A 23,774-nucleotide genomic window follows, 5' to 3' on the forward strand; every position below is an offset into this window, starting at 1 on the left:
ATAGCGTAAATATGACTTTACTGTTTTATTGCGTTTTCTTTTGCTTGCCTAAGGATTTTGAGAGAAATACAAGACAAATCAATGATTTGAGTAAAACAAGAAACTAAATGTCTGCTAGTTCATCAATTCAAATTTTTGAAAAGTTGGTAGCTTCATTTATAAAATAAACATTGCTTTCACAGTTAATTGTGAAGTAAAAAGGAAGTCTTATAAAGAGCATGTTGATACCCAGTTAATTACTAGATCTATTCCATTTTCGACATTAGTGTATATAAAGTGATTCAGAAAAGAAAACCTCAAACTTATCCAGTTAAAATAAAAAAGATAACAAGGTCTCCATTATATATATATATATTTAAATATCTGAATTGCTGCTAATTCAGATACTAGTTAAGCTAATTATTGCTTTAGAATAAAGAAAATAAAAAACATTGCACAATAAGATTTATAAATCTGAGGTTTCAATACAATAAATTTGAATTAATTCTCAATACTCCATAATAATACATAAATTATTCATTATACAATTCTCACATTTGGATTTTATTAAACTCTGTAAAATATACACAGTAATCTTGATGTACTGAAAGAGTGCAGGTAAGTACAGTATTCAAGCAAATGCTATTTCTATGTACATGCTCGTTAATTCTTCAAAAAACCCACAAAATTATCAAATAGATCAAAATACTGTCTTATGTTTTCAAACTATGTTCAGAAAACAAGCTGATAGTTTACAATGGTATTAAGATTTCCAGTTTTACAATACAAAAAGGATAAAAGAAGGTAGGGATCCATTTGCTATTACCTTATCATGCAAGATTATCTCGCATGTACATAACCAAAGCAAGTAACAGTTATACTGTTTAATTATTCAATTAAAGCAGAACAAAATAAAGTAAATACTTTTATTTTAACAAACCAACTTGAGGGGGGAAAATGTTATTCTTCCATGTTTATATTTTTACAGGAGCTTATTATAAATTAGACAAACACAAGTAAAGATTTTTTACTGTAACAGAAGGATCAGTATCATTTGAAAAATTATAAAATGAACCACTTCTGTATGTTTCCAAGATCCAACATTGTACCTTTTTTGATAATAGAATAAAAGTATTTTATTGTATTCTTTTCAGTCATATTCTTAGCCTTAAAAAACATTTTTAATTATATGTACACCATTGAGGCACCGATATCACTCACTAAATTAAGTAAAATATTGGGTGAATTTAAGAAATAGTAATCTATAAGGCAGCCTAATAAAATATCAGGATATTGCAGTTATATTTTTGATGCAGTTTGACTTCCCCAGAGAATCCCCATCCCCCACCCCATGTGTATTTTGTATCTGTATATCTTTGCATACCTTTCCCTTTTCTGTTTGTGTGATAAATAAAGAAAGCTAAGCAGTGATCACTACATTGCTGTTTTTGTACTCATCTTACCCTGACAATTCCTGGTTCAGCTAGTAACATCTTTAATATCGTAAAAGTCTAACAAATTAAAAGCTGTATTTTTAAGTTACATTTAATATCGGAAGGCTATCAGATGATTAAAGACAAATCAACAGTTAAAACCAATTTGATATTAATTGCTAATTATAATTTAAGAGTTGCTTAAGACTATTATTTATATAAGCTATTCAAGTGTTCTCAAAAAGTGTTTTTTAAATTTAAAAAGTCTTAAGTTATTTGGTCCTTTGGCAATTTGTAGCACAAACAATGCCTCCTATCCCAAACTCAATTATTGCCTTCAAAATGATCTTAGTTTTTATAGTTAAACTTTGAATGTATTCTCCATTTTGTTGTATAATTGCATATTTCTTTATACAAAGATGCACAACCTTATTGGGATTATTCATTGAAACCAGTACATTGCAATTAAATAACATTCTAGATAACTTTTTGAACCATAGATTCCAACCATTTCTTTTGCATAACCTGCTTTTAAAAATCTCCCGAGAGTCATATTTTTCATGTGTCCCCATACTTTTGTTAAAAAAATCTTTTCCTTGGGTTGTCCTTTTCTTATATTCAGAAAGACATCTTTCTCCAATAACAAACTGGAAATTCAACAAGTAAGTTCACTCTTCAGGCCTCTAATGAAGCTTTTTAATAGGTTTCCGAATCAGAGTCATTAAGTTCATCTTCTTCTGTATATGAATAGCCATCTTCCCTCCCAATGTTGTTGAAACTACAATAAGAGCTATGTTCACTTCGAGTAATTGGTGAAGAATCAAAGGTGACTGTCTTTGAACTGGTAGTATAATGATTAATGGAATTAAATGCGAGAGAAGGTATTTGGCTGCTTGATGAAACAGGCATCATTGTAGCCAGAATGAGAGCTAAGCAGTCAGCCACATCTTTATTTGGAGCACAGGCCAATGCTGGTGTATACCCTATAGACAAGAGAAAAGTAGTAATTTTTTTTAACTTTCTTTCAATTCTGCCGTGGATGTAAAAACAACATTTTTATGCTTAATAAATATATCATTAATCTAACTGGATTATAAATTTGCACTAATTTAAATAATTATGGGGCCAGACCTTTGAAAAAAATTAGCACCATATTCCTGAAATCAATAAAAAAAAGAATCAGAACTTTTAACGTGAAAGATACAAAATCTATCACAACTAAACCAAGATACTAGGAACAATTTTCTTGGACAAATTGATTTTTAAAATACCTCAATAATATTAATAATAATTATTTAGTAGATTTGTCTGCCGCCCCTCTCCGAAGACTCGGAGCAACTTCCAACAAACAATAAAATCTACAAATCCAGTATTAAAACAAAACATATTAAGAAACTCTTATTAAAAACAATCACACAACTCAACAAATGATGCATAAAATGAGACAGCTGGGGGAATCAATTTCCCCATGCCTGGCGACATAGGTAGGTTTTTAAGAGTTTGCGGAAGGCAAGGAGGGTGAGGGCAGTCCTAATCTCCAGGGGGAGCTGATTCCAGAGGGCCAGGGCCGCCACAGAGAAGGCTCTTCCCCTGGGTCCAGCCAAACCCGGAGAAGGCCGACTCTGAACCTAATCGGTTGCTGGGATTCGTGCAGCAGAAGGCGATCTCGAAGGTATTCTTGTCCGATGCCATGTAGGGCTTTATAGGTCATAATCAACACTTTGAATTGTGACCGAAAACTGATTGGCAGCCAGTGCAGGCTGCGGAGTGTTGGTGTAACATGGGCAGATCGAGGGAAGCCCATGATTGCTCTCACAGCCGTGTTCCGCACGATGTGGAGTTTCTGAACACTTTTCAAAGGTAGCCCAATGTAGAGAGCATTACAGTAGTTGAGCCTTAAGGTGATGGGGGCATGAGTGACTGTGAGCAGTGACTCCCGGTCCAAATAGGGCCGCAATTGGTGCACCAGGCGAACCTGGACAAACGCCCCTCTCACCACAGCCGAAAGATGGTGTTCTAATGTCAGCTGTGGATCGAGGAGGATGCCAAAGTTGCAGACCCTCTCTGAGGGGGTCAATAATCCCCCCCCCAGGGTAATGGATGGACAGATGGAATTGTCCTTGGTAGGCAAAACCCACAGCCACTCCGTCTTGTCGGGGATGAATTTGAGCCTGTTGACACCCATCCAGACTCTAACAGCCTCCAGGCACTGGCACATTACTTCCACTGCTCCACTGACTAGACATGGGGTGGAGATGTACAACTGGGTATCATCAGCGTACTGATGATACCTCACCCCATGCCCTTGGATGATCTCGCCCAGCGGTTTCATGTAGATATTGAATAGCAGGGGCGAGACGACTGACCCCGAGGCACCCTACAAGGGAGAGACCTCGAGGTCGACCTCTGACCCCCCACTAACACCGACTGCGACCAACCAGAGAGGTAGGAGAAGAACCATTGCAGGACAATGCCTCCCACTCCCAACCCCTCCAGCCGGGGCAGAAGGATACCATGGTCGATGGTATCGAAAGCCGCTGACAGGTCAAGAAGCACCAGGACAGAGGATAAACCCCTGTCCTGGGTCCGCCAGAGATCATTCATCAGCGCGACCAAGGCAGTCTCCGTGCCGGGCCTGAACCCTGACTGTTGAGGGCCTAGATAATCAGCTTCTTCCAAGGACCGCTGGAGTTGGAGCACCACCACCTTCTCAACTTCACCCCGAGTCTGCGGAGAGGGGCGGCATACAAATCCAATAAATAAATAATGGGTAATATGTAATAGCCAATAGATTTAACTTTGAACGTCAGTGCAACTAAACCCATTTCTACTGAAAACTGGTAATACAATTTCATGACATTTTGAGAAATGCTAAAAATATTATATTGTAAGCCATTAAACAGACCCATGGACATCAAATATTTGTCTAAATAAAGGACAATATTGTAGCTTAGGGTTGAAATAAAGGATCCTTGGTGCCTTCTGCTTGTTTTCTTGAAGATGTTTCAGTCTCTAACTAGGTAACATCATTAGTGCTCGTCTAGAGAGCCTAGACCAGGGCTGTTAAACTCCCAGCCAATGGGACATATGCATCACGTACTGGCCACGTCCATGCCCAGTTTAGCGAAGGGGGGGGAGTCCTGATACATCACATGACACCGTTGTGATGTGAATTGAATACCCTGCTCTGGACTAGCACTGATGATGTCATGCAAGAAAACAAGCAAGCTCAAAATGCACCAAGACCCCTCAAATATTTGTCTATCCTTTCTTTATAGAATATGTTTTCCTCTACAGCAAATATAGAGAGATGAAGAGAGGAAAAATATGTGTAAGTAACAACAAAAGATATACTTGTGATGGGATATTGATAAGCTACCTTCTCCAATGCCAATTACCCCACCCTTCACTTTAAAAAACACATATTTGGTAAGATTTATTTATAAATCCATTCATGCTAAAGCAATAGAGAGAAAAAGTCTATAATTTGCCAGGGACTCATTCAGTATCTTTTTAAAGAAATGTGACTTGTATAACTATAAATACTTAAAAATAGGAAAGAAAATATTTGCAATAAATTTACTATACTCACTTTATAGCAACGATCAAAGGAAGAAATAAATTCATGGATGAATCCCAATTATTGTATTGACACATTCAAGCCAACCTATTTAAAAATACTGTGCCTCAAAGTAAACATAAAAGCAGCATTTGACTTGCCATGATTAGACTGCAGTTCATCCTCGGAGTCCTCGGAGAGGGGCATACAAATCTAATAAATTATTATTATTAATTATTATCCTATTTTCATCCACTTACCATTTTCATCTACTGCAAGTACACTTGCTCCTTTTCCCAGAAGTTCTTGAACTACAACTGTTAATCCATTTCGTGCAGCAACATGTAAAGGCCTGTTCAGAAAACCCACAAAGTATGAAAACACTGCAACAAAAATCAGCAATGTACACAAGGATCAATCTACAGATATCTTTTACAGCTAGTATTTGTTTTTTTTGTATCCTTAGCTCTAAAAATGTGGATGCAAAATGTAATAAAGACAAATCCCAGGCATTTCTAGAGCAGGAAAAAGAACAATTTTAAATTCATTAAAATAAATTATCTAAAATGACTGCATGATTTAAGCATAAGATATTTGTAACAAATAAAATAAATATGAAGCAGATACATAAATTGCTACTTGTATGTCTAAATAGTTAAAAGCATTTAAATCCATAGATAATTAGTGTCTGTTTTTAAACAAAAGTTAATATTAACTTCTTTACTGATTAGATGACACAAAATTATGATTAACTTGACAGCAAGAGTTTTCTCTCAACTATTAGACCAAAAAGCATATGAACCAAGTTAATCTTTCACTACAAAAATATGGCATAATATTGTACCAAACAGTATTTGCTTACGTCTGCAATGCTGTATTGGTGGCGTTGATTAGATTTCTATCTGTAATCTTCTCTAATATTAACAAGGCACTGGTTTCATGGCCCTAAAAAGAGACAAAGAAAAATTGGTATATTATTTATCTTTTAAAAAGTAATATCTATTTCTTTAAGGCTTAGAAAACACCAGCTTCTACTATTGAAACAATCCACAAGTGCATTTAGACACAAAAGGAACACATAGCTGTAACTTAGAGATGGAGTTTTATTTGACAAATAAACAATAATATGATCTTCTAGGTAGTTCATACCTGGCTTAAGATTTTTGAATATTCTACAAAATACTTCACTTGCCTTTATACTAGTTGCTATATTTCTTGTTTCTAAAAAAATATCTCACTTCTTCTCATTGAGGTATCACTCTGCTTTTCTTTTGCCAAATCCAGTGCCAAGATACTTTTTATGGAAATGGAACTGATATATAAATAAAATAGTTCAGGAATAAAATAAATTAAGCTTTTAGATTCTTGTAAAAATGTGTTTCTCCCTCATTATCTTGTTAGGACCAAGAAATAATAAGAAGAAAGAATCTCTTCTATTCTCATCACATATAATTGTAGAGAAAAAAATATTTACTTCCTACTGCAGTTGAAATGGTGTAATGCCACTGCTGGTCTGGAGCAGCTTAATTTATAAGGAAAAATTACAAGAACAGCAGCAGCAATACATCACAGAAGCTTCAAATCAGAAAATCATATATACCTTGCTGCAAGCCAGATGTAGGGCAGTGTTTTTACACTTATCTTGCAAAGTCAGATCAGCTTTAGCACTGCTAACCAATACCTCTGGGGAAAAAATAGAATACTATATTAACTAAAAAGCTAAATTTGTCAACAGCACTTGCATGGTATACATTTATACTCTAAAATTCATTTCTTATCAAGAGAGATTCATGGCTCTGATATGTAAATAATTTCTGAATTATTTTTTTACTCCAGTAAGCTGATTACTCTTATTCATATAGTGGATTTAGAAAATCTATACAGTCCTGTTAAAATGCTTCTTTTGGAAATGTAAAAAATTTACCGTACACCAAGATAAATTACTTCATAATTCTTAACCATAATTTATAATTCACTTAAAGCAGTGTTTCTCAAAGAGTGGGCAGCCCCCCCTGGAGGGGCGCAGAATGATGCCGGGGAGGGGCAAGTGACCCTGGGGAACATCCTTTTTTTGCCACAGAGAGTACAGGTTTTTTTGCACTGAACAATAGCACACAGCATAGAACAGGAGATACGAAGTGCAGATAACAAACCCTTAAGAGAAAGAAGAGAGACGGAGATAATGAGACAAATGTAAGCCTACTGAAAGCTAAGATGAGGAAATATGACAAAGCCTATGTAGTGCTTGGCTTCACTGTGACTAAAGTGGGAGACCGGTATGTTTACTGTGTTTAAAAATGTTGGCAGTGGACAGCATGAAGCCAAATAAATTAAGGTGTCACTTAAACACATTACACCCCAATCATGCTGATAAGCCACTTGAGTTTTTTATTTATTATTATTAATTGGATTTATATGCCACCCCTCTCCGACAACTCGGGGTGAAAATATGCTGAATATTGCAAACCATTGTCCTGGCAGAGAATTGGGGTAGGGTGGGGCGCAAAATGTTTGCTTCTTCCTAGTGGGGGTGTTGTCACGCTGTGGATTGACAGCCTCCAAAGACATTAAGAAACATCCTGTAGTTAAATAGTTAACTCTGTTTGTTAATGTAGCTCCTCCCTCTCTATGATGTAACAGTGCTTTGCTCACTTCCTCCCTCACGCAGGAAGAGAAGCTGGCAGACATCTTCTTCTTCTTACTAGCTAAGATGTAAGACGTGTTTTTATGCCTCTCCGGCAAAAATATTTTTTTTACTTTTTACAATAAAAGTTAACTTCATTTTAATAATGAAAGCTTGTAGCTTTAATTCCTCGACCTCCGGAAAGCCTCACTTCAGTTCTAACAGGCTGATTTCTCTCAGTGGGATTCTCTTTCCGTCATGGTAGCATTGGGCGGTTGCCGATTAAAGCAACAAGCGCTTCCTCACGGTAAGCACTTATTGGGCGTACCCTGATGCCGGCTAAAAGGAGGAAGAATCCTCTCTTCTCCCAGAGCTTCATAGATGAAATTTCAGAAGGACAGCTAGCTGACCTCAAATCCCTCATCCATACTTCGGAAGAGAAGAGAAACTTCATCATGTCTCAGCAGCGTATGCTGGAAGCTCACGAAGCCGGTGATTCTCATCAAACCGTAAGTCATCTTACTTATCTGATTGAGAAGGGGGATGAAGAAGTAAAAACAATTATGGGGGTCCCCATAGAATCTACTTCTACCCAGCAAAGTGAGGAAGAAGAGGGAGAGGACACTCTTATCCCTTCCCAAAGCCTTAGCTTCCAATAATCAAGTATTCCTTTAAAAGCAAACGCTAAAACAAAGCATCTTGATGATCAAGTTTCCCAAACTTCCAACAGAAGCAGGCAGAGTCCCTCAAATCTGGAGAAAATAGAGGGAATGATTGAAACGCTTCAGAGTGAGATCCATGATTTAGAATCATTCTGTATTCATCTTGATAATCAACCTGGAGGAAAAACAGTGCAACAGCAAGAATCCTATGTATGTTATTTGCAACAAGTAACAGAATCCAGAAAGGAATTGAGAGAATTAAAGAAATTGCAGTTTAAACTGTTAACTGATCAAATGGAATGTGTTTCACTTGTAAACTCAGAGCATGTGCAAAGCAAAAAAGCTGATAGCGATGGAATTCTTTTGTCCTGTCCAGCTCAAAGCGGTCATGCGCAGTTTGGTCAAGACACGTCTGCAATTCCTATGTGTGACCCAATTCAAACTGGGCATGCATCTATTGTCTCTCATTATTTTCCTGCTGCTGCATTCATTGCTAGGAGCTGAAAAAAGGAGGGGGGCGGAAATGCCCACAGCAGCTGCAGATAGTGCAGCAGCGGCCTCTAGTGGATGGTATGGCCAAAAATCAAAGCCATTTCCTGAAACAAAAGCCTATTTACATGAGAGTTTTAATCCTTTCGATGTTAAACCAAGATTCTCACAGGCATTCCAGGCTGCACAAATGCAACGGGACGGACCTCCTCAAGTTCCAGCAACCTCTGTACCACAACAGAGACCACCAGTCCTGACTCCTCATCTGCCACAACCAGCCCAGCCTTCTCAACCTTCAGTCTTGCCAATGGGTGTTGTGCCCCAAGTGCAACAGCCACCTGCAGCAATGCCTGCTGCATCTACAAGGCAAGCCATCACCTCATCAATCCTGAAAGGCGAGTCCATGTTGAAAGCGAACAGGCATAATTATAGAATTTGGCTCCATAAGATGAGATTGCTTTTACTGGCACATCAGATAGACCAGATAGCTCTGAATCCACCAGTAAGGCATTGGACTGAAGAAGAAAGAGAAGCTGACATAAAAGCGACAGTCCTCATTCTTATGAGTATTGACTCAGAACTATCAGCCAGGTACTCACCTGACATTACTTCTGCTGAGCTGTTAGAGTCACTTGACGGACTGTTCAGGCCAGTTTCAGAAGAAGGCAACTTCCTTTTGTTATCCCAATTCCATAGTGCCAAACTTAAATCTGGGGATGAAATTGCTCCACATTTGTCCAAGATGTTATCAATGCACAAGGACTTAGAGGAGAGAGGGTACCACATGGACTTCTTGCAAGTCAATGCTGCCATCATAAATTCCCTTGGCCCTGAATGGAAGGAGGCAGTTTTCAGATTTAGCAGCTTCCCATTGGCCCATAGAACAACACAGAGACTCTGTAACATGCTAATTGAAGAAGAAAGTTTGCTGCACACTAGGTTTAGACCAATGTCAGCTACATACAAACCTACCTTGGCCAAGAGCGGTCAACAGAAAACTAGCACACCGAGATACACACGCCAGAAGCAATCTAAGAAAGATGACACTCGGAAATCTAGCGATTTGCAAAGTGTTCAATCTGGCGAATCTGATTCTCCCACATATCCAACTCAACCCAAGACGGTGCAAAAGAAAGGATCCAGAGGAAAGAGTTCCGGAGCTGACAAGTCAACTCCTAAAGACTCCAAAGGTGAGAAACGTGTTTATGTTAACACTCTCCTCCTCAACACTGTTCCTGACAAGAGTCCACAGTATGACATACGTCACTTATGGACACTTGACAGCGGAGCAGCCGTGCACATCGCATACCAGAAAGGATTCTTCACTGAGCTTCACCAGACAGATGTCAAAGAGGTGATTGGAGTTGCAGAATACCTCTGCAAAGTGGAAGGAGAAGGAAATGTCCACGTCAAAGAACTGGACAGACACATCTCACGTGTTTTCTACGTTCCAAGTGCCAAGAACAACATTCTCAGCGTGTATCGCCTGAATGAAGAATTAGGGACTTTAGTAACCCATGAACTTTCAGAAGCTTGCATTATGAAGGATGGCAAAATCCTTGCCACTGGCATTCCTATTAGAGGTGTTTACTATTTAAAACCTAAACCTCCACCCAAGGGTGATGTAAGTATAAAAGTTCCAAAGGGCGAAAGCACAGGTCCAGAGAGAAAACCTGTTGCCACTTTAGATTCAGAGGCTCCTAAAGCCAATGAAGTCTCCGAGGTTCCTAATGCTGTTACTAATGTTAAACCTGTATTAACAAACAAATCTTTTCATTCCAGGTGTGTTCACAGATGGCACCGTCGCTTGGGGCATGCGTCTTACCCGTTTTAGCAAAGATGCCTGAGTTTGTGAATGGTTTCAAAGTTGATGGTGATTGCAAAATTCATCTAGACTGTAAAGTGTGTAATTCAGCAAAATCTCGTGCAGCTCCGGTTGCAAAATTTGCTCTTCAATTGTCCTCACGCATTTTTGAATTGGTCCATACCGACGTTGTCGGTCCATTTCGGCCTACTAAAGGTAACTGTAAGTATTTCTTAACTGTTGTTGACAGTTACTCACATTATGGCTTTGTTTTTCTAATGAAGCAGAAATCTGAGGCGTTTCAGGTCTTTAAAGACTTTGCTGCAGAGGTACTTACATAGAAACATAGAAGTCTGACGGCAGAAAAAGACCTCATGGTCCATCTAGTCTGCCCTTATACTCTTTTCTGTATTTTATCTTAGGATGGATATATGTTTATCCCAGGCATGTTTAAATTCAGTTACTGTGGATTTATCTACCACGTCTGCTGGAAGTTTGTTCCAAGGATCTACTACTCTTTCAGTAAAATAATATTTTCTCATGTTGCTTTTGATCTTTCCCCCAACTAACTTCAGATTGTGTCCCCTTGTCCTTGTGTTCACTTTCCTATTAAAAACACTTCCCTCCTGGACCTTATTTAACCCTTTAATGTATTTAAATGTTTCAATCATGTCCCCCCTTTTCCTTCTGTCCTCCAGACTGTACAGATTGAGTTCATTAAGTCTTTCCTGATACGTTTTATGCTTAAGACCTTCCACCATTCTTGTAGCCCGTCTTTGGACCCGTTCAATTTTGTCAGTATCTTTTTGTAGGTGAGGTCTCCAGAACTGAACACAGTATTCCAAATGTGGTCTCACCAGCATTCTATATAGCGGGATCATAATCTCCCTCTTCCTGCTTGTTATACCTCTAGCTATGCAGCCATGCATCCTACTTGCTTTCCCTACCGCCTGACTGCACTGTTCACCCATTTTGAGACTGTCAGAAATCACTACCCCTAAATCCTTTTCTTCTGAAGTATTTGCTAACACAGAACTGCCGATACAATACTCAGATTGAGGATTCCTTTTCCCCAAGTGCATTATTTTACATTTGGAAACATTAAACTGCAGTTTCCATTGCTTTGACAATTTATCTAGTAAAGCTAAATCATTTACCATATTACAGATGCCTCCAGGAATATCAACCCTATTGCACACTTTAGAGTCATTGGCAAATAGGCAAACCTTCCCTACCAAACCTTCCCCTATGTCACTCACAAACATATTAAAAAGAATAGGACCCAGAACAGACCCTTGTGGCACACCGCTTGTAACCTGACTCTGCTCAGAATACTCGCCGTTAACAATAACTCTCTGATGTCTACGCTTCAGCCAGCTGCAAATCCATTGAACTATCCAGGGATTAAGTCCAATCTTCACTAGTTTATCTATCAGCTCTTTATGTGGAACCGTATCAAAGGCTTTGCTGAAGTCCAGGTAGGCAATATCCACGGCACCACCTTCATCCAACACCTTTGTGATATAGTCAAAGAAATCAATGAGATTAGTCTGACATGATTTGCCTTCAGTAAAGCCATGCTAATTTGGGTCCAATAAATTATTGTTTTTTAGGTGCTGATTTATCCTCTTTTTGAGTAGAGTCTCCATCATTTTAACTACAACTGATGTCAAGCTAACTGGCTTGTAGTTACCAGCTTTTCTACTGCCCTTCTTGTGGATAGGCACAACACTGGCCATTCTCCAATCCTCAGGAACTTCTCCTGTTAACAAGGATTGGTTAAACAAATCAGTCAGGGGGGTAGCAATGACAGATCTCAGTTCTTTAAGAACTCTGGGGTGGATGCCATCTGGACCCATTGCCTTATTTATCTTTAATCGTTCAAGTTCTTCTAAGACATCGGCTTCTAAGATCACTGGAGCTGAATCCGTACAGCTGGAAGCAATGCTATATCCCTCTATAGTATTATTTTGTAAGGTGTCTTTTGAGAAAACTGAACAGAAGTAGCTATTGAAATGGTCAGCGATCTCCTTATTCCCATTAATGCATGTATTATTCCCGGTACTAAGCTTCGTGATGCCGCAGTTTTTCTTCTTCTTATCACTAATATATCTGAAGAAGGTTTTATCCCCCTTCTTTACAGATTTGGCAATTTCTTCCTCTTTTGAGGCTTTAGCAGCATATATTATCTGTTTCGCCTCCTTCTGTGTCATTTTATACACCTCCCTATCAGCTATACTTCCAGACACTTTATACCTCCTATAGGCAGCCTTTTTTTCATTGACTATAGCCCTTACATCATAGCTAAACCATAGCGGTTTCTTCTTCCTTTTACCTTTAGTTATTTGTCTTACATACAGTCCAGTGGCTTTTAAGATGGCCTTTTTTAATACAGTCCACTGGGTTCTCGCTCCTGCCATTTTATCCCTCCCCTTTAATTCATTATCTAAATATTCCCCCATTGCATTAAAATTTGTTTTTCTAAAATCCAATACTTTGGTTGCATTATAGGATTGCTCACAATGAGTTTTTACATCAAACCACAAACATAGATGGTCACTGCAACCTAAATTTTCTCCCACCTTGACCTCTGAAACCCAATTCCCATTCGTAAAAACTAAATCTAGAATATTCTCCCCTCTAGTTGGTGTCTTAACCAGCTGTGCCAGAGCTGCTCCTGTAAAGGCCTCTACTATATTCTTACTTTTGCATGTAAGGGCACTGGGGATATTCCAGTCAACATCAGGCATGTTGAAATCACCCATAACCACAATATCTCCCTTTAGTGCCATTTGGGTAATTTCATCCACCATCTTGTTGTCATATTCCTCAGATTGCCCTGGAGGCCTATAGATCACCCCAATTCTAATGACAGAACCTTCTTTATTTTGCATGCAAATCCAGAGTCTCCAGATCTTGACATGTATTTTGAATTAGTGTTGTTTTTAGACTTTCTTTAACATACATGGCTACTCCACCTCCCCTTCTCTCTATTCTATCCTTCCTATACAGTGTTTATCCTGGTATGGATATTTCCCATTCATTAGAATCCTTAAACCATGTCTCAGTTATGGCAACCAGATCCAAATTATCTCTAGATATTATGGCCATTAACTCACAGAGCTTGTTGCTCAAGCTTCGAGCATTCGTGCACATTATCCGAAGAACATTATTTTCATTATTAGTTTGCCCCTTATCATCCACAACTACATCTATTTTATTTGCAGCTCCCTTTTCATAAGCTTCCAAAAACTGATTTATCCTCATTGGTCGGGGACAGAAATCACCCACATCAGTTACATCTCTGTCCCCTTTACCTAGTTTAAATGCCTGTCCAAAAAAGTTCTGAATTCCTCACCGAGCACCTGGGTACCTCTGTATGATAGATGCAAACCATCGCTCTTAAACAACTCCCTATTAAACCACCTACTGACATCATGACTTACATAGCCAAAACCTTCAGCTTTACACCACTGCCTTAACCACACATTAAACTCTCTGATACACGTTGTTTTATCCTCTTGGCCACAAACAGGTAACACCTCTGAGAAAGTCACTGAATCAGTTATTTTACCCAGCTCCACACTTAGACATTGAAAATCTCTTTTTACTACATTAACATTTCTCTGGGACAAATCATTTGTGCCAAGATGCACCACCACATCAACGTTATTACCTTTACTCACAGTCTTGACAATGTTTGTAATCCGCCTCCTGTCCCTGCTGGCAGTGGCCCCTGGGAGACACCTCATCTCCTTCACCACATCCTTACTCTGTCCCAAATCAACACCTCTAACAGTCGAATCACCCACAAGAAAATGTGTCCTCTTTTTATTTCTACTAACTGCACTTGATGGTTTGGTGACACTATGTACCTCACTTAGAACAACTTCCCCTTTGAACATCCCCTCATTCTCTGCCTGAGGGACCTTGCTAATATCTCCAACATCCTTACTATTTAAATCCACAAGAACATTATAAATCCGCATGTTTGGATCAAGCGAATTCAAAGTGACCGTGGTGGAGAATTTATGTCCCAGCAGTTCCATGGATGGATGAAAAGGAATGGAATCCGTCAACAGACCTCTCCTCCTCACTCGCCTCCTCAGAATGGAATTTCTGAGAGAAGGAACGGAGTTTTGCAGACAATGTTCCGTTGTCTCCTTGAGGACGCAGGCATGGACTTTTCATATTGGGGCGAAGCATTAAGGTATGCTAATTACATTGTTAACAGAACATGGAGTAGCACTATACAAGAGACTCCTTATTACTTGCTTCATGCTAAGAAGCCTGATGTTCAAAACATCCACATTTTTGGTTGTTATGCCACTGTTAACATTCCACTTGACCAAAGAAGAAAAGGAGGTCCTGTGTCAGAAAGAATGAGATTCATCGGCTTTGATGAAAGCTCTAAGTACTACAAATTTGCTGACACTTACCATAGAGCTGTTGTTTCCAATTCAGCCAAATTTGAGGAAGACACTAATTGGTCCAGTATACATAGTAATGATACTTCAGTTTATTTTCCTAAGGATGACACAGATGGTATGGCGAAACCTGATTCTCAGGCAGCTGTTCCAGATGATCCTGATGTTCCAGATGATGAACAGTCTTCGACAGCCGCAGAGGAAATCCCTGACGATAAACTAGGAGACGGAGATGATGATGAACAATGGACCAAGGTTCCAAGGCGTTCAAAGAGAACCACCAAAGGAACTCCTCCAAAGAGATTTGCACAGCAAGTATCTCAATCTCCTTTTTCTTTCATGTGTAACAATCTTACACTTCCACCTGAACATTTTCATCAGATTAAACTTTTGCCTGAATCTGAACAAGAAAAGTGGTATGAGGCTATGGAACGTGAACTGGACTGTTTAAAGAAACTTAAGGTGTTCCAACAGGTGGAGCCTCCAACAGACAAGAAAGTCATTGGCACACGTTGGGTGTATGGAGTCAAACAAAAACCTAATGAAGGAAAGCTGTACAAAGCTAGACTCGTAGCTCAAGGATTTTCTCAAATTTATCCAGATGACTACACTGATACATTTTCACCCACTGTCAGAAATGAAAGTGTCAAAATTGCCCTGATCACTGCTATTGCTTTGAACTTAGAGGTTTTTCAGTTCGATGTAGAGACTGCCTATTTGAACGCTGATCTGAATGAAGAGATCTACGTCAAGAGTGCTTCCGGGTTCCAGGACCGAGAAGGTGATGTCTGGTACCTGCACAAAAGTCTCTATGGCCTGAAACAGAGCGCCCTCATGTGGTATCGCTGCCTCATTCAAAAGCTAAATTTAATGGGCTTTATTAAGTCCATCTCAGATGAATGCGTGTTCACAAAAGGGCAAGGTAAGACTTATGAAATTGTTCTTGTTTATGTTTATGATATTGTTTACATTGGTCCCAATGAATGCATGAGTGAAACTTTTGCTAAGGGTCTTGAGAAACATTTCACTTTAAAGAGCCTAGGGCATATTAATGATTATCTAGGTGTTCAGATTGAAAAAACTGAGAAGGGGTTCTCTCTTTCACAAGAAAGCAAGGTTGACCAGCTTTTGCAGAATTGTAACATGTCTGATGCGAACACTTGTCGTTCTCCTATGCAGACTGATTTTTACAGGTTAGCCCGAGAAGAACATCCTGAGTTTGAGAACCAAACGCTGTATCGGTCAGTGATTGGATCGCTATTGTACATCAGCAGTTGGACAAGACCTGACATTTCACTGAGCGTGAATCTACTGTCCAGATACGTTGGCAAGGCAACTACGTTTCATTGGTCTTGCATAAAGAGACTGTTGAGATACATGAAGCTTACAAAGGACATGAAGTTGTTCCTTGAGCCGAAACATGATAAGTACCCTGAAGTGATTTGCTATGCAGATGCTGACTGGGCAGGTGATGTAGAAACACGAAAAAGTACTTCTGGTTTCATACTGTTTTTAAATGGTTGTCCTATCTTTTGGAAAGTTAGGAAGCAGAAGTTTATTTCTTGCTCTTCAACTGAGGCTGAATATGCTTGTGTTTCTGATTGCTGTAATGCATTAACCTCTGTTTCTGCTCTCATTGATAGTTTTTGGGAATGTCCAAAGAAACCAATTGTTATCATGGAAGATAATGTTTCAGTCACATACATTGCTGAAGCTGAATGTGTTGGAGCTCGTTCACGGCACATTGACATCCGGTATAGAAATACCAGAGAGAGTGTGAAAGCAGGATTAGTGAAAATCCAGTATGTTCCTACTACTGAGCAGATCGCTGACTTGCTGAATAAGCCGTTGCCAGCTGATCAACATGAATACCTCTCCAACAAAATGTGCCTTAAGTGAACCGATGTCTTGATGTCCCTTATGTCTCTGATGACTGCCAAAGAAGGGGTGTCACGCTGTGGATTGACAGCCTCCAAAGACATTAAGAAACATCCTGTAGTTAAATAGTTAACTCTGTTTGTTAATGTAGCTCCTCCCTCTCTATGATGTAACAGTGCTTTGCTCACTTCTTCCCTCACGCAGGAAGAGAAGCTGGCAGACATCTTCTTCTTCTTACTAGCTAAGATGTAAGACGTGTTTTTATGCCTCTCCGGCAAAAATATTTTTTTTTACTTTTTACAATAAAAATTAACTTCATTTTAATAATGAATGCTTGTAGCTTTCATTCCTCGACCTCTGGAAAGCCTCACTTCAGTTCTAACAGGCTGATTTCTCTCAGTGGGATTCTCTTTCCGTCAGGTGTAACAGAAAATAATTGAGAAACACTGACTTAAAATGACTCTGTTCAAGCCCATATAAAGTTCAGTTGTGCTAGTAGGATTTTTCTGACATTTACTCAGTTTTCTCTTACAGCACAAGCCATAGTCTGCAAAGAGCTTACAAAGCATCAAAGGGTTCTTATTATTGGGTGGTATCAGTCAGGAGAAGCATACAAAAAAATTTCCAAGGCACTGCCTATACCATAGAACAGTGAAGTCTATTATTCGCAAGTGGAGAATAAATGGCACAACAGTGACCTTACCAAGAATTGGAGGTCCCTCCAAAATTGATGAAAAAACAAGAAAAAAACCTGCTCTGAGAGGCTGGCATTAAAGGAGCTATAAAAATTTCTGGTAAGCACTGGTTGCATACTACATGTAGCAATAATCTCCCATGTTGGCTCAATTTTACAAAAACATTAAGTCTGACAAAAACATATCAGAAAACATATTAATATTGATGAGACCAAGGTTGGATTTCTTGGGCCATAATTCCAAAAAGTATGTTTGACGCATGAACAAAACTATGCATCATCAAAAGTACATTGCACTTACAGTGAAGCATAGTGGTGACAATATTATGCTTTGGGGTGGATTTTTTTCAAGTGGAATTGGAGGTTTAGTCAAAATGGAAATTACGAACTGTTCCAAATATCAGTCCATTTTGCCACAAAACCTTCAATCCTCTGCTAAAATGTGAAAGATGAATTTCACCTTTCAACATGACAATGACCCAAAACACACCTCCAGATCAACAAAATAATTGCTTCATCAGAAGATGATCAAAGCTCTGAAATGGTCCAGCCAGAGCCAGGACCTGAATTCAATGGAATATCTGTAGGGTGATCTATAGAGGTTTGTGGACAGAAGATGCCATTGCAATCTTAGATTTTCAAACACCTTTGCAAGGAAGAGCAGGCAAAGGTTCCAAGACAAGATATGCCACGCTAATAGGTTCTTATCCCAAAATAATAAATGCTGTCATAAAATCAAAACATGCTTCAACACAGTATTAGTTTAAGAATGAGTATCTTTATGTAAATCACATAATTTTTTGTTTATTTTTTCCCTTAAAAATTACAATTTGTTTTTTAATTGAGCAATATAATTTATATGTTGTATTAAAGGTAGAAAAAATTCTGAACTGATTTATTGTAGTCTGATTTTTTTACATCTCAAAAACCTGGCATTTTAGCTGGAATGTATAGACTTCCTATATTCACTGTATATGTTTCAAATGCCTCCTGAAAGGCAAAACTAACTTAATCCTAATACTAAAATTATGAAACTGAAAATATTAAAAAAATTAAGACATATTAAAGGTGCCATGGGAATGATAGTAAGGAAATAATGTCCACTGCCACCAAAAACTAGGAACACAAATAAGGGCTACAAATTGCAACCAGAGTAGTTCTTTGTTCATTCTGTCATTTGGTCAGCTACCTTTCAAAATTACTCTGAAATGAGGAGATGGGTTGGCCCCCATCAGTTGCTAGCTCTGATGATGAAGACAAGCTGGAAACAGAGTCATCAGAAAGAGGCACCAATCTCCAGACAGTCAAACATCAGAGAAATCCCCCAACCGATTGAATAGTTACTCGCATGAGTTGGAGAAGTAGAGGCACGGCTGCTGCTGGTTAGTGCTATAGAGTAGCAATAGGCTGCCTCCAATGAGGTACAGCTGCCACACCCACCCAATCCATGGATATGAAGAGTGAAACAAAGGGAAGCACAGAGGAGGTTGGCAAGGAAACAATCTCTTCCCTTCTAATGAGAAACACTGCATTTGAAATTATTTAACCAGGTGCATGGATGGGATTGTTCTTGGATAGTCATTCACTTTATCAATACATATCTTCTTCAGCTCCGTGATTCCAGCACCCAGCTCTTGTCTTGAGAGTTTGGACTTGTCTTGCTAGTTCTGCAGTTCTTGGAACTGGTACTTGGACTACTCATTCCTGGACTGCCTAGTGGAAGTTGCTTATGATGACTGTGTCTTTAAAAACTTGGTAAAACAACCTATTGGCTATGCTCTGCTGAATGCTTGAGTTTTACATCTCTTGCTTTGGGATTAATTGGTTGAACTTTTTGCATTTGAAAACTATCTACTAGTTTGGGGTTTTATAATTTCAGGTTTTTGGGTAAATTGCTTTACCATGGTAGAATTGTGTAATAAACATACAGTGGGGAAAAAGTATTTAGTCAGACACCAATTGTGCAAATTTTCCCACTTACAAAGATGAAAGTAATTGATATCATAGGTAGACCTCAACCATGAAACACAACATGAGAAAACACATCCAGAAAAATCACATTGTCTGCTGATTTTTAACCAATTTATTTGCAAATTATGGTATGTTGGCCCAGTCCTCCATGCAGATCTCCTCAAGAGCAATGATGTTTTGGGGCTGTCGCTGGGTAACACGGGCTTTTAACTTCCTCCGAAGATTATCTATAGGATTGAGATTTGGAGACTGTCTAGGCCATTCCAGGACCTTGAAATGCTTCTTACGAAGCCACTGTTTTGTTGCCCTGGTAATTGAGATCATTATCATGCTGAAAGACCCAGCCACATTTCATCTTCAGTGCCCTTGCTGATGGAAGGAGGTTTGCACTCAAAATCTCACAATACATGGCCCCATTTATTCTTTCATATACACAGATCAGTCGTCCTGGTCCCTTTGCAGAGAAACAGCCCCAAAGCATGATGTTGCTACCCCCATGATTCACAGTAGGTATGGTGTTCTTTGGATGCAACTCAGCATTCTTTTTCTTCCACACACAGCTAGTTGTTTTTCTATCAAACAGTTCTACTTTGGTTTCATCTGACCATATGACATTCTCCCAATACTCTTCTGAATCATCCAAATGCTCTCTAGCAAACTTCAAACGGGCCAGGACATGTATTGGCTTAAGCAGGGGGACACGTCTGGCACTGCAGAATCTGAGTCCCCGGCAGCATATTGTGTTACTGATGGTAGCCTGTTACATTGGTTCCAGCTCTCTGCAGGTCATTCCCCTGTGTGGTTCTGGTATTTTTGTTCACTATTCTTGTGATCATTTTGATCCCACGGGGTGAGATCTTGCGTGGAGGCCCAGATTGATGGAGATTATCAGTGGTCTTGTATGTCCTTCCATTTTCTAATTATTGCTCCCACAGTCTTCACACCAAACTGCTTGCCTATTGCAGATTCAGTCTTCCCAATCTGGTGCATGGCTACAATTTTGTTTCTTTGGTCTTTACCATAGTGGTGTTTGGAGTGTGACTGTTTGAGGTTGTGGACAGGTGTCTTTTATACTGATAACAAGTTCAAACAGCTGCTATTACTACAGATAATGAGTGGAGGACAGAGGAGCCTCTTAAAGAAGAAGTTATAGGTCTGTGAGATCCAGAAATCTTGCTTGTTTGTAGGTGACCAAATACTTATTTTCCACCATAATTTGCAAATAAATTGGTTAAAAATCAGACAATGTGATTTTCTGGATGTGTTTTTTCATGTTGTATCTCATAGTTGAGGTCTACCTATGACGTCAATTACAAGCCTCTCTCATCTTTTTAAGTGGGAAAAGATTGCTGTAAATTCATTTTTCAGGATTTTTTTACAAAGTTTGAGCCTGAACCATGGAAAAAGTAAGAGAACTATGTACATGGGGTTTTGCCAGTTTATAAAGCATTGCAAGGTGTGCAGGTTCTCCAAATATCACCAACATACTACTGAAACCGCCACTTTTACAGCTTCTAGAAGTTGGCCCAAAATGTCATTTTTGCTGACTTAGCATTTTGCAAACTTTATTTGAGGTCTCCTAGAACTCCCAATTTTTAGTCTTTTGAACTAAAATTTTGCACAGCAGTTTTATATCATAAAGAAACTATGTGCCAAATTTCATCAAAATCTGAGATGTGATGTTGTATTTTACCACTACATAGCAACAGTTCTTGGTCCCAATTGCCACTGAAAACTGTATTTAAGTTTACTTCACTATACAATAGAGTTTAAAAGTTTGTGATGTCTTTAACAGTTTCCGTATTTCTAAAAAATATGGTCTAAAATGTGGTATATCCTTGGTACAAGTCACAGAAGAAGATAAACATCTCCCAAAATATTATACATTTTGCTCTTGATATGATCTTAGTTGAATTCCTGGATAATTCAATGGCGTTGATGTCCTTTATTTGCATTCGATCTGCCTGTTGGTGAACTAGCTGAATCCAAAATCTTTGAAAATAATTCTGTCAATTGTTTTTTGGAGATCCACTGAAACCAGTTTTGTTTAAGCCGTGACATATACTTGTGTTATGCAGATCAGATTTTGATAGTGAATATATCCAGAATTCTATTCTTTAAATAAGACAGGGCCTCCCACACTCAAGCTTATCATTCCATTGATTGAAAGATTTGACATTAATTTTTGAATCAAATGATAATCCTAGATTATTCCATAATTTTGCTATATGCAAATATGTATCTTGGGACAATTTCCCAATGTACATATTTGTGTGCCATATAATTTTGGGTCAAATTTATGCAGATATTGAAAATTCAAAAAGAATTCACAAACTTTTAAGCCCAACTCTGAGAAAAAAAATTGATAATGGAAAGATTTGCAATAGTTTTAAGTGGTGACTACTAGATCTGGCCAGCAACAATACAGATGATCATTAGATGGTAGCAAAGAATCATAACTGTCTGTGTTTCTTTGCTGTTATCGACAGGTTGGCAGAGTTTTGCTGCACAGGTTTGTTAATCCTACTTCAAGGAACACTATGTTTTTACAAAGATTTATATTTTAGCTATAAATCCAATTCATTTATTAAGAAAACAGAGAATATTATTTGCTTGAATTTCTGGGCTGACCTAGTTGCTTTTTATTTAAAACTTTTGATCCTAATGCTGTATTTTTACAGTAGTATACTATTGATTAACACTAATAACAATAAAATTAGTTTTCATCTTACCAACTGTATTTGTTTGCCCATTTTCTGCAGCCATCATTAAAGGTGTCTTCCCAGAAGAATCTACAGAGTTTACTTGTGCATTATGGCTAAGCAAAAGCTGTAAACATTCTACGTGATCTGTAAAGGCTGCTGCATGGAGAGGAGTTCTAAGAAGGGGAAAAGAAAACAAATGTTCTTAGAAACAAAAATAACCGTGATTTTAAATAGGAAAGCCTATATTAATAAATCTGTAAAAATGCTTAAAAGTTTAAGATCAATTGATCAAAGAAGATCAATAAAAAATATATATAAAATGTTGCAGCATATGGTGCTCACATAAAAAATCACTAGCCTCTTATTTATTATAGTCTTCTAGCCAATTCTGGGCAATTTAAAAAAATATAATACTAAACTAACCTAATAAAAACCATAGACAAAACAAGATATCTGACTAAAAAAGTTCATCAAAACAAAATAGAACAATCCCTCCCTCTCTTCCCCCCAAATACATTAATCACATTAACTAGGACTAAACCAAGATTAGAATAGCAGCAGAGAGGATGCCATTCATACTCTTTGGGCCTGTGACAGAAAAAGCATGCTACTTAGATACCACAAGATGGGAGCAATTAACAGAAGTGAATTAGAATACATCCACTCTGCCTGAATATAGCAAGTGGACATAAACAATGGGGTCTTCAGATAACCAGATCCTATGTCATGAAGGATTTCAAAAGTAACAACCAGCACCGTGAATTGCACCCAATACCCCAACTAGCAGTTAATTTAGCTCATATGGTAGTGGTGACACATGAGCAAGAGAAGTGCCCATTGACTGATGCATTGTGAATCAACTGTAGACAGGGACAGAGAGGAGTTTTAAGTTACCTTGCCGCCGGCAAAAAACAGCACCCATGGATTGGCACTGACAGAACCAGCTCCATGATGTCATCACTGTTTACTAATGGTTCTAAAGAATCAGTTAGAACCAGTAGAAACCCACCTCTGGTTCTGGATGGTTTTTGAGGACTGCCCCATATAGAACACATTGCAGTAGTCCAGTTGTGAAGTGACCAAAATATGACTGACTGATTGAGTTTCATAAGTTTGAGTGATACATACTTTAATCCATCAACTTATGGCTTGAGAAGAAACTTTGCAACCTATAGATGCCAGTTGAAAAGCTACCAATAGGGCTTCTGATTTACTGAATGATGCCGCGCGCTCAATATATATCTTGAGGGTTCATCTGAAGACAAGAAAATGCCATCGATGTTCAAGACGATGAAGTTGGTTGGAACAGAAGTCTGGAAGGATGAGTTCCTGGGCCTGGTGAAACCAGGAGTTCATCTTAGGTATGAAGGATGGGTCCATGCGAAGGACCACTCTGTCCAGATGGAAATGACAGAAATCATCCCTCACCGAAAGCACAGCCAATTCAGATACTCTCCTGGCTAATGTGATCGCCACAATGAAGGCTGTCTTGATGGAGAGGAACAAAGAGAAATCATGCTCAATGATTCAAATGTGAGTGAGTCCAAGAC

At 38.6% G+C, this 23,774-nt stretch overlaps 1 protein-coding gene across 8 annotated transcripts in view; it reads right to left on the reverse strand.

The window, feature by feature from the left end:
- Positions 1–519: 519 nt before the first annotated feature.
- The window catches only part of ANKRD28 (ankyrin repeat domain 28), a 120,060-nt gene continuing 96,805 nt past the window's right edge, over positions 520–23,774 (reverse strand). For all 8 annotated transcript variants that reach the window (XM_070727725.1, XM_070727721.1, XM_070727722.1 and 5 more), the window contains 5 exons: positions 22,252–22,397; positions 6,572–6,654; positions 5,834–5,916; positions 5,232–5,323; positions 520–2,395 (listed from right to left, as the gene is read on the reverse strand). In XM_070727725.1, coding sequence (XP_070583826.1) covers positions 2,109–2,395; positions 5,232–5,323; positions 5,834–5,916; positions 6,572–6,654; positions 22,252–22,397 — 691 coding nt within the window. In that variant the 3' untranslated portion in view covers positions 520–2,108. The remainder of the gene's footprint in view (positions 2,396–5,231; positions 5,324–5,833; positions 5,917–6,571; positions 6,655–22,251; positions 22,398–23,774) is intronic.

This window comes from Erythrolamprus reginae, chromosome Z (assembly GCF_031021105.1).
Source record: "Erythrolamprus reginae isolate rEryReg1 chromosome Z, rEryReg1.hap1, whole genome shotgun sequence".
Lineage (NCBI taxonomy): Eukaryota > Metazoa > Chordata > Lepidosauria > Squamata > Dipsadidae > Erythrolamprus > Erythrolamprus reginae.